The 12,505-nt window shown below is 28.3% G+C and overlaps 1 protein-coding gene across 1 annotated transcript in view; it reads left to right on the top strand.

Moving 5' to 3' along the window:
- The first annotated feature begins 3,417 nt into the window (after window positions 1–3,417).
- Window positions 3,418–12,505, top strand: part of LOC105621846 (lipase member J-like) — a 35,647-nt gene continuing 26,559 nt past the window's right edge. Inside the window, 4 exon segments of the mRNA XM_012203286.1 lie at window positions 3,418–3,612; window positions 6,649–6,897; window positions 8,889–8,963; window positions 9,592–9,790. Coding sequence (XP_012058676.1) covers window positions 3,418–3,612; window positions 6,649–6,897; window positions 8,889–8,963; window positions 9,592–9,790 — 718 coding nt within the window.

The following is a 12,505-nucleotide window of genomic DNA, read 5'->3' as shown; positions in this document are numbered from 1 at the left end:
CAACGTTTCCAAGTATGTCTTGACCACTTTCGCAACATGGGGTCGAGCATTGTTATGCTGCAAAATCACTTTATCGTGTCTCTCGTTGTATTGCGGCCGTTTGTCTTTCAATGCTCGGCTCAAACGCATCAATTGCGTTCGATACCGATCGCCTGTGATTGTTTCAGTCGGTTTTAACAGTTCATAATACACTACGCCGAGCTGGTCCCACCAAATACAGCGTATGACCTTGGACGTCAAATCACCGTTCTTGAAGCGTTGAAACCATTCACGACACTTCTTTCACTAATAGCGGTCTCACCATAAGTATTTGAGAGCATTCAATAAGCCTCAGCCGCAGATTTCTTCATATTGAAGCAAAAAATTAAAACCTCCCGCAAATGACGAGAATTTGGCTCGTAAACTGACATTTTCAATCGAGAATAACTTTATGATGCAGACACAAATCGACTAATGTTTCTATGGGGTTATGTTGACAGATGCACAAGTTTATTGTATGACGTCTATGATCTATTTATTTCAACCACCACCTACTGCTAAAGCCATCTATAGGAAAACGGCGGAAGCAAAGTTGTACACCTAATATCTTTATTATTAACAAAAAAAATATTTCTTATTATTGTTTTTTCCTATTCACAATAAAAATAAAGGAATACTTTTTTTTTAATGTCGAAAATGATTCTGATTCAAACATTTCATATTTAAATATATTGACTAAATTCTTGTGTTAGTTGCTTTAAGAACTGTACTATAAATACAACTGTTCCATTCATTAAGTACATGATTTTAATTTATAAATCTTCTATAAATTTTGATGTCTTAAATTTCAGATTTAATTTTATTCCAATAGTCTCCAGAAAATCGAAGTATCATTATGAGATAATTCATATAGACTTTGAAAATTATAATTTTTTCGACTATTTTAGAAAAAAATAGACGATACAAACGATCTGATACATCCGTGTACAAAATAAACATATGAAGAAATAAAAATTTCAAAAACAAATGACTACAAAAATTAAAAAATTAATAAAACAATTTATACGGAAAGAATTTCGAAAAAAGTTGACTCCCTAGATATGACAGAAAAGCCAAAAGAATCTTTTTTACTCTCTATTTACAAAATGTATTCTTTTTCTATCCCATTTCTAAAAAAGTATTCCTAAAGGTCCCAAAGAATTCACTTTTATGTCATCAATTGTGTCCTTTCGTGTTCAAAAAGTATCCTTTTTTAGTCTAAATGAATTTGCAACAAAATTGAAACAACTTTTAATTAGTATTCTAATGGAGTTCTAAAGCTATTTATTTCATGCTTTTTCTGGAATCGAAAAGTTAGATAGGTTGGACTTGTTGGAATGTTCCGAAATATGAAATAAAAATTAATTAAAATAGGTGCTTGAATTAATTCTCGCTGTTCGAGAAAGGACAGTATTTGTACTATTTTAACATGGTTGAAAGTGAATTGATATATGAAAATATTGTCAATAGGCTTTAATAATCAGTATGTAATATTTGATCGGATGCAAAAAGCATATTTTTTATCGCATTAAAAATGTCGGATTTTGTACCAAAAAAAGAGCATTTGCGGGAAGCATTATTTTTCCGTTCTAATCTCAAGAAATCTGTTGCTGAAGTCATCATTTGCTAGTGGAGGCTTATGGAGAGCATGCTCTATCTGAAACAATAAACAGAGATTGGTTTAGATCGAAGACAATAATTTTTAACATGGCAAAGAGCGCCCTGGTCAGCCGAAAAAGTTTGAAGATGGAGAAATGAAGACATTACTTCGAGAATATTCATGTTAGATGCTCAAAGAATTATTCGGAAACATTAAATGAATCAACCATTAGCAAACATTTAAAAGCAATAGGAATGAGCCAGAAGCTTAGAAAACTGGATTCCACATGAATTGCGAAAAAGAGACATTGCGAAACGTTTAGCCATTTGTGAATTGCTCCTTCAAAGACAAAAACGAAAGTCGTTTTTGCATCGAATTGTGACTGCGATGAAAAATAAATTCGTTACGACAATCCTAAGCGCAAGAAATCATGGATTCCTGGAGAACCATCAACATCAACGTCAAAACAGAATATTTATGGAAAGAAGGAATTTATGGAAATGCTGTGCATTTGGTGGGATTAAGTCGGTGTAGTGTATTGTCCTGGTGAAAATTTTTTCAAAATGTTTCATATAATTTTTAGAATTTCTATATAGTTTTTCAGAATTTCTCTATAATTTTATAACTTTCTCACATTTTTTATATGAATTGGAACATTTCTCAGAAAATCTACATCTTTTCTCAGAATTTTTCATATGTGTTACTAATGAAATATCGTAAGATTTTTAAGATTTTTTTGTAAGTATAATTTCTGATGAAATGTTATAATATTTAATAAATTTTAAAATACTTTTTAAAAATTATGAGATGAGAAATTTCTGAATATTTCACTTGTATGTACCATATGTGAAAAATTCTGAGAGAAGAGAGAGCTGTAAACTTTCCAAATATCTCTGAATATTTCTGAAAAATGTTCCAATTTATATAAAAATTATGAGAAAAATGTTCACCAGGGATGAGCTGCTGCAACTGAGTCAAACCATCAATACTAAACGCTACGATGTCAATTACTCAGATCCGGATTCGACTCCCGGCTAAGGTAATATTTTTCGCAATAAAAATTAATTATTTACAGATTTTAATATGTCATGTTCAACATTATTAAGATCGAAGTTGCGAATAAGTTGCGCATAAAAAATTTGTTAAATTGCTAATCAATTTAACTCGTGATATTACTGCGGAGTTTATTGAGTTAGTATTTCAAGAATTACATACGTAGTATATAAATTCACACAAGAATCATATAAGTATTTAAGATCCACTAAACCGTTTTAGACTTTGATTTTTATAGTTTATGTTAACACATATATGGTCCTATAATATATTATATTATTTATTTACGTCGCCTAAAGAGACGTTCTTCATATATCAATTATTGCGAAGAATATTATTAAGGCCTCGATAGTCCAAATACTTAGGACGCTCGCATAGAATGTAAGAGATCCGAGTTCGAATCCTGACCGAGGTAATATTTTTCGCAATAAGAATTAATTATTTATGGATTTTAATATGTCATTATTATGATCATTTCGAAGATGCGAATAAGCATCAAAAATTTGTTAAATTGCTAGTCAATTTAACTCGTGATATTACTGCGATAATTTATTGAATTAGCGTTTCAAGACCGAAAAATCATTTCGGCGTGCGTTTCTAAGAATTACATACGTATTATAGTATATAAATTCATACAAGAATCATACAAGCATTTAAGATCTAGCTAGACCGTTTTAGGCTTTGATTTCTATAATTTGTGTTGTCAATTACTCAATTTGAATCGAACATTCAAATAAAAACGCAATATGCCAAAAGACATGACAAAGTTATTCTTCTTCAACGCTTATAGATCACATGTTGCAGAATCAGGAAATCTTGGAGATACTTGGATTATCTTATCCCATTCGCCCTACTTACCAGATGTTGCTCCTTCAGATTATCATTTATTTCGGTCGATGCAGCATGGTCTTTCTGAGCAGTACTTTAATTATTTCGAAGATGTAAAAAATGGCTTAACTGGATCGCCCCGAAAGAACCTGAATTTTTTTACGACGGAATCCATTTGTTATCCGAAAAGTGGGAAAAAGTGTAGCTTTGTAGACAATATTGTGAAAATATTGTTAAAATATTAGATACCTTTTTGATGAAATAAACATGATTTTTTGTAATAAAAAACAGCGAGAATTAATTTAAGCACCTAATATATTTTGCGACAAAAACGTTTTTTAACAAAGAAAATATTTTAAAATATAAATCATTTGTTAAAAGCATATATATTATATGTTTCTTTGTATTGTCATATTTTTTGCCGCAGTACATATTTTTATTAATTTATATTTCTGAGAGTCGATTGTTCCATCTATTATTCCAATGAAGCATCTAAGTCTAATTCTAAGAACTCGACATTATTTGTTCGTATAAACTATATGTTTGTGAATTATTATTTCGTAAATACAGGTTGCAAAACTTTCGTATCAAGCAAATGTTGTTGACTTGATAACTTGAGATGCCATGTTACACTAAGAAATATATCAATAAAAATATATCAATTTTGAAATTTTTGATCTTTCTCGGCAAACTTTACCTCACAAATACATATTAATGCGTAAATTACTTTAATCCTGGAAAAGGATTTTTGAATTTGTAAAAGAGAAAAAAGTTTTTGTTATATAAAAATTACATGATTTAGTAATACAGACGGCTTTAGGATCCCTTTAAACTTCATTTTTTATACAAATTAAATTTTACATTTACTTTTATATTTAAATACATATGATTATGTGTAGATGCTGATATGATTATGTAAGATGCATATATATATATATATATATATATATATATATATATATATATATATTATATATATATATTTTGTATGTATATTTTTATATGTATACAAAATGCAAAAACTAATTTCTATTACCTACTCGCAGCAATCATTCAAGCATGTTCCAATGGCGGCAGATCATAATTTGCAGCGGGAACAATTTTATACAAGTATATTGTGATCGAGCCAAAAATGAATTTTTTTTCGAACCCATTACGAATAGAAAAAGAATTTCTTTAAGTTAACTTCGATTTAACTTTGTAAGGAATATTTTTTTAATCGTCGAAAAGGAATTCTTTTTTTCATTTTGAACAAATTACGCAAATTCATAAAGAAGTTAAGAAAATGAATTTTTTCGAGTTCAAATGGATTAGTTATGCTATCTGGGAGTCTGAAAATTAACTTTATTGATTCAATTGTAAATGGACATTAGATCGATATGCAATATGTCTTTTTTAAATATTTAGATAAAACCATTTCAGTTCAGATTGTAATTGCCAACTTTAGTCATCAGTCAATCTCAATTTTAATGGGACGCTTTAGAAAAGTGTATAATTAATATATATGTATATTATACTACAGGAATTTGTTATGCCCAACACTAGCAATTTTGAAAAATATACAATAATCTAATTAACACTTCTTCACTTATCTTCTTACGTTTATTACACATCGTTAGATATATAAAACCTGTCACAACAATTAACATCAGCACGCATTAGCGAGAAATCTTCACAGCTCAAAAGATTGTTTTGCCATTATGGTATTGATGATATTGGTTGTCCTTTTTTTAAACATGTCATAAAAATCGTCAGACCGCATTCAGATTCGTAATTTCCATAAAATTAGGATAAATTATTAATGCCATAATGATGATATTAATATTGGTTGTAAGATTAGAAAACAAAAAGGAAAGAATTAATACAAAGTAAAGATTAAAAACTTATTGTTTTTACCTTAGAACATTCGAGAATCGATGGACTAAACAGGAAGACAGCCTACATGTCAACACATTGCTCGATACAAATGTAATGACATGAGAGAAATGGGAAAAACATGACAACATTTCGCAACAAATACGTTGAACCAATCAGAACGAGAAATAATGTCACTTATTGGCTAATAAATCTATAAAAGATAAATATGCTTCTGAAAGAAATTCTGTATTATTTTGCTTGTTTAATCCGTTTTATTTGTTTAATTATATGGATCATCTCAGAAATTAGCCTTTTATTACACTTATATTAAATTAACTTTTCGTTATCCAATATCTAAACTCCTTTCCAGTCAAAATTATTATTATTATTCATCCTGTGTATAGAAATCCCTGACGGTGAGCCGCATTTCTTTCTTATGTCAGAACTGTACTCATCGATACATGTTTTTAGCTGTCTTTTAATTTGGCCCACGTATGCAGCGTCACAATCCTGATATAAGATCTTATACACCATACCACTATGAGCTATAACTTCTACTGAGGTCTTTTCCAGTTTTGAAAAAATTTTTTAATGTGTTTAGAATTGAAAAACCGTTTGGAATTGAAAAAATTTTAATATTTTATATTTTTTTGTAATAAATGACAAATTCTCTGAAATGTTCTTTATAAAATAAAGCGTTTTTCTTTGATATATTCTTTAAAATATTTCCATTGTTCGATTTGATTTTACTCGTTTCTTTTTATTAGAAAAAGATATTTCTAATTATCAAGCCTATTCTTATTCGAGAAAATGGAAGTTGAAAGTAGATAACAATTCTCAATCAAAAGACTAATTGCCTCCATAAGATTTTTCTTGTGGAAGGATGGATCTGAAAGGAAGATTTATTCACCATGCCATAAATAATTCCTCTTTTATGTGATACAGAATAGTGAGAGCAAAAATTCAAATATCTGTCGAAAAACATAGATTTTTTTTATATACAATAAATCAAAAGACAATTTGTTATCAATTAAAATGATAGTAACATCAAGGAAATTTAAACTTATTACTCTCATCTACCTCCATTATGAATCGTATCTTCCGTGTAACGAATTAAAAACTCTTACAGTCAACGGCTAGGTCAGTAGACACTTTTTATAAAAAGTGACACCACATCCAAAGATACATTTAAAATCAGGATTCAAACAGAAACCAGTTTGCTCTACTAACTAGAAACTGTTCGCGACATAGCTAGCTGTTTTTGAAATGCTCTTTTTTATCACATTGTGTAGAAAAAACGTCAAATAATACATGGACTATTGATGGAGACTATTATGCGTAATGGATATCCATTTTATGGATTTTCATCAGTCTATAGGCTCTTGGTTCAGGTTGTGGTGGAACTAAACCCTAGTATTGGATTAGACTTATTAACTTTCAAATTTGATGGTATCTTTTACAAACAGATTTATAGTACGTCTATGGGCTCTCCACTATCTCCAATTATTGCGAACTTTGCGTTGCAAAATTTGGAATTGAGAGTACTGAATCCAATTCCAATAAAACTATCATTTTATCTGTGATATTGATGACATTTTCTTGGTCACGCCTGCAGACTCGCTTGATGATATTTTAAGAGTTTTTAATTCGTTATAGAGAAGATTACGGTTCACATGAAGGTAGGTGAGAGCAATAATTTAAATTTGATGTTACTGCTATTTTAATTGATAATAAACTGTCTTTTGATTTATATAAAAAAAATTAATATTTGAATTTTTGCTCTCACCATCCCCCCCTCCCCCCGTATCACATAAAAGAGGAGTTATTTGGCATGAATAAATCTTTCTTTCAGATCTATCCTTCTACAAGAAAAATCTTATGGAGGCAATTAGTCTTTTGATTGAGAATTGTTATCCATTAACTTTCATTTTCTCGATAATTAGGAATAGGCTTAAATATCTGTTTTCTAATAAAAAGAAATGAATAAAAAACAAATCGAACAATCGAAATATTATACAAAGAAAAACAATTTCTTTTATAAAGAATATTTCAGAGAATTTGTCATTTATTACAAAAAAATATAAAATATTAAAACCAGTTTTTCGATTCCAAACACATTAAAAATTTTTTTCAAAACTGGGAAAGACCTCAGTAGAAATTATGGCTCATAGCGATATAGTATAAGCTCTCATTAGGATTGTGACGCTACATATATGGGCCAAAACTAAAAGAAAGCTAAAAACATGTGTCAATGAGCACAGTTCTGACATAAGAAAGAAATGCGGCTCACCGTCAATAATTTTTATACACAGGATGAATAATAATCATGATTTTGACTGGAAAGGAATTCAGATATTGGATAACAAAAAACTAATTTAATATAAGTTAATTTAATATAATAAAAGGCTAATTTCTGATGATGATCCATACAATTAAACAAATAAAATGGATTAAACAAGCAAAATGATACAGAATTTCTTTCAGAAGCATATTTGCCTTTTATAGATTTATTAGTCAATAAGTGACATTATTGGTTTCTCGTTCTGATTAATTCAACTCCTCCTTCTACGTATTTGTTGCGAAGCGTTGTCATGTTTTTCCCGTTCCTCTCATGTCATTACGTTTGTTGTATCGAGCAATCTATTGACATGTAAGCTGTCTTCCTGTTCAGTCCGTCGAGTCTTGAATGTTCTAAGGTAAAAACAATAATTTTTAATCTTTACATTATGTTAATTCCTTCTTTTTGTTTTCTAATTTTAATAATTTTACAGTCAATACCACCATTGCGGCATAATAATTTATCCTGATTTTATGGAAATTACGATTCCGAATTCTGATTTTAATTTGCGATGTTTAAAAAAAAGAACAATCAATACCATAATGGCAGAATAATAGTCTTTTAATCTGTGAAAATTTCTCGCTGAAGTGTGCTAATGTTAATTGTTGCGACAGGTTTTATATAATATCTAACGATGTATAATAGAAGAAGATAAAAATAGTATTGACGTAAGTTATATATCCACTGAAAATGATCCGAAACGTATGGAAGAATTTGTGTTTGTAACAATATATTTTATTGCACCATGTAATGTGCTTGGATCATTTAGCCCTTATATTCAATTTTATTGAATTTATAATTTAATTTAAATTTAAATAAATTTTATTAATTTCATTAATTTTAAATTATAATATTGATAGTTATTTAATATCAAAAATTAAAAATTAACATTTAATGAATTTCTTTGACATGTATTGTAAGAAAGATTCACCAAATAATTAATGAATTAATTAATACCAATTACGTTTATAGGTTTCTTGCAAAAAAAGATAGTTGTTATAAAACTTATATCAATATTGTTTACATTTACAAGATCTAATACTTTGAATCTTCAATCGACAATATAATGAGAATGGGAATGAAATTTGTTTTTTTCATACTTATGTTTACTGTAATGTTAGTGCAAGCAAGACTAAATTTCTGGAAAGATTTAATTTCCCTCAAAAAGCAATAATCAATTATCTATTTCCTAAGGATCCCGGTATAGTAAGAGTAAGAAAGCCAGAAGAAATTAAAACTGCAGTGAACAATGTAACTACAATGGATTTTGTAAGCATGATTCTCTTTTAATATCTTATTTTATTATAAAGGCACATTTGAAAAAATAAGAAATTTAAATTAAATAAGAAAGTTATATTAATGTATATCGAAAAATTAATTTTTATGGCAGATAAAAACAACTTTTGTTTTGACAGCGCAGATCAACTATATAAAATTTTGAATAGAATTTTCTTTTACAAATAAAACAATAATTTATTATTTTGCCTGATGAAAAAATTTTGCTGATATTATTCCACACTTTGGAACATTTTAACAAAATTGCTGAAAATTTGTTGAAATTTCACTGAAAGTTAATTTTTCAGTTAACATACTAAAAAATCGAAACTGAAACTGAATCGAAATTATTTTGAAATTTCTTTGAAATTTTTGTTAAAATTTTTCTGAAATTTTCCTAAAAATGAATTTTTTAGTTAAAAATCGCTAAAATTAGACTGAAATTTTTCTGAAATGCTAAAATGTTGAAAAGTGTTGCAAACGTGGATTAATTTCAATGAATTTTTTCCATCAGGATTGTGTAAAAAAGTATATTAAATAAAAATATATAAAATATTATAACATAATAATGAAATTATTAAAAAACGAATTTTTTTTAATACTTTGTATGTTTACTACAAAGATTGGTTTAGTAGAGAGATATGGTTACTCTGCTGAGGAGCATTACGTCACAACAGAAGATGGTTATATTTTGACGATTCATAGAATATCAGCAAGTCCTTTGTATAAAGGTCGACAGAAAAGAGGGGTTATATTCTTTCAAAATGGTATCCTCGCTTCATCTGATTTCTGGGTGTTAACTGGTCCTGACAAAGACCTTGGTGAGTGACCCTCAATACATAATGCATTTAATACAATTTTGATTAATATATTGAAAGTGTTCCTAGCAATCAAGAAGAGCATTTTGGACAAAGAGGAAATATACGTTGAACTAGTTTTGAATTGAATAAGAAAACTAGTTCAAAACTAATTCAATGTATATTTTCTTTTTCCCAAACTGCTTTTTTTGATTAGGAAATACTCAACTTTCAATGAATATTAGTAAAAATCGCATTAAATGCTTCTTAAAAATTAAAACACAAAAGTTGATGATATCTACTGCAACAACTGTTCTCAAAAAAGAAGCAGTTTAAAATTCCGAAAATTTAAAATATACCGATAAAATTTTTGATATTTTAACTTCCCCTCAAAGGGGAAAATAGTGCCATACTGTGTATATCATAATTCACAACACGGAGCTATCAACAAACATTATTTCATGGCACTATTTTCGAAAAACGAGGAAAAAAAATGCAAATGTAGCGTGCGGAATTCGCATGTAGAATATGAAATCCGTGTATAGAATGCTGATATGACATTCAGCGAATTCCGCATTCCGCATTCTATATCTGCCTAAGTCAAAATTTTGACTCTTGGTTAAACTTTAATTCTATTATATAATAGGAGCTAAAATATCAAGATAAGATCAATTACAATATAATGACATAGTTCATTGCTACTTTGATTATAATGGTGTCGCAAATTTTTCTTTTTATTGCTTTTAGTGTTAAAATAAATTGATTTACAATAGGAGTTAAGATAGCAAAATAGGTTTAATCATAACCTCTATTAAAACTTCGTCTGCTACTTGGAATACACTACTATTTATAAATTCGGAAACGCCTGCGATTTTCTCACATTTCACGGAAATTTAAGTATATCGGTAAAGAAAAATCGTAGCGAAGATTTTAAAGATGCATTTTAAGAGGAAAAATAAAGCTTTAAACTGGAATTTGGATTTTGATTCTATGATATTTTCGAAATTACATAAAATTGAAATTTTAAAAAAATATTTTTTTTTAATATTTTTGTTGATCTTTGAAGCGCTCAATGTGGATGAAATCAAACAAAATTTAATAAACAATATATTTAATAAACAATATATTTCAAGTAGATTACCTAAGCTTTAAAATGCTTTCAGAAAAAAATTGCTGCAAAGATTTTTCACAAATTGACTTTTTTATTGTGTATAATTTTATTATTTGAAATCTTACTTTTTCTAAAATTTAAAGTTGTATATTCTTCCTCTTTAAAACGCATTTTTAAAAACTTTTCTATGATTTTTTTTCACCGAGATATTTAAGATTTTTGTGAAATATAAAAAAATTGTAATTGTTCCCGAATATATAAACGATATAGTATAACGGGTTCTAGCCCAACTGTAGGCGACTGATGCAGTAACATTGCCTGAGCTTTTTCTAAGTTTCGTCCCCTCTATCACATTTCTTCAGGAATACACATGGAATAGTTCAAACATGAGCGAGAGATCAAAAATGCAAGTACCGATACGACAGCTGTGTTAGTGTAATAAAAGATTTTTTTAAAGACATTCGACAAATTAATATGATATGTTTCGCGATGACATCATGAATATAATTTTGATACATTGCGCCGTTGCCAAGTAGTATGCACAATGATATAAAATTTAAAGATCGAGATACATTGTGACGTCAAATACTGCGCATAATGATACATGTCCCACTCGCTGTAGTCTTAAACTCATTGTCATAGTATTCGTGCTCTCTCTCTCCTACTCATTGTGGTTCTATATTTATCATAATATTCACTCTCTCTTCTTCCCATTATATTCTCTCCTGTGTTCTCTTTTCTCCTTGCTCACAATTTTAAATAAATATGGTATTTGTTTTAGGATTTTTTAATGATATGACTTAGTAATGATTTTAATTTAGCAACTAATTAATATAATATAATAATATTTTTAGTAATGTAATATAAATAGCTGAGCTTAATTATCAAATCATTATAAATTATTATTTGAATAGGTATTGAAGACTTATTGTACTTATGTCGTACTATTGAACAGCTATCATATTATTAATTAATTCTAAATAATAGAGAAAGAAGATTCTTTTTCACTCGTGGCAAAAAGAAACAGGAATGTACAGGTTTCAAAGTTACGTAACAAGTAGATGATGTCATAGAAGGAAGTGAAAAAAATATTTTAGGATTTGTGGAGGAAACCTAGAAAGAAATAGAGATTAGAATTATAATTTCTTATTGTACAATTTTTATTTTTATAACTTGATTAACTTATTCGAGAAAAAAATTGCGCGCCTTCTTATCATATATTTCTAAACCGCTGAATAGAAGCAGAGAAAAAGGAGACTGAAAGTTTTTTAAAATAATTCAGTAATATATTTAAGTATCATATACATTTTTTTATAAAACATTTATTTATTTCTTACTTTAAATGTAACGCAATGTATACAATTTCATCTGAAGCGCACATTACTAATTCACACTCCATGATTGAAGTTTCATAAATCTTCACGCAATCTTTTAATGCATCACATTTATTGCTAATACAATTTTGGCGTATAGTCACACACAAATTATTGATATATATTCTCTCGCACGCAATTTTATTAAAAAGATATGGTATATTTATTTTATGGGCTTTTATGATTTTACAATAGGATGATACAAGTACAATTTTAATAATATTTTAATAGTATAAATCGATCTCTCTCTCTCTC

Source organism: Atta cephalotes (genome assembly GCF_000143395.1).
Source record: "Atta cephalotes unplaced genomic scaffold scaffold00037, whole genome shotgun sequence".
Taxonomy (NCBI): Eukaryota; Metazoa; Arthropoda; class Insecta; order Hymenoptera; family Formicidae; genus Atta; species Atta cephalotes.
This window is presented reverse-complemented; position numbering and strand designations above follow the sequence as displayed.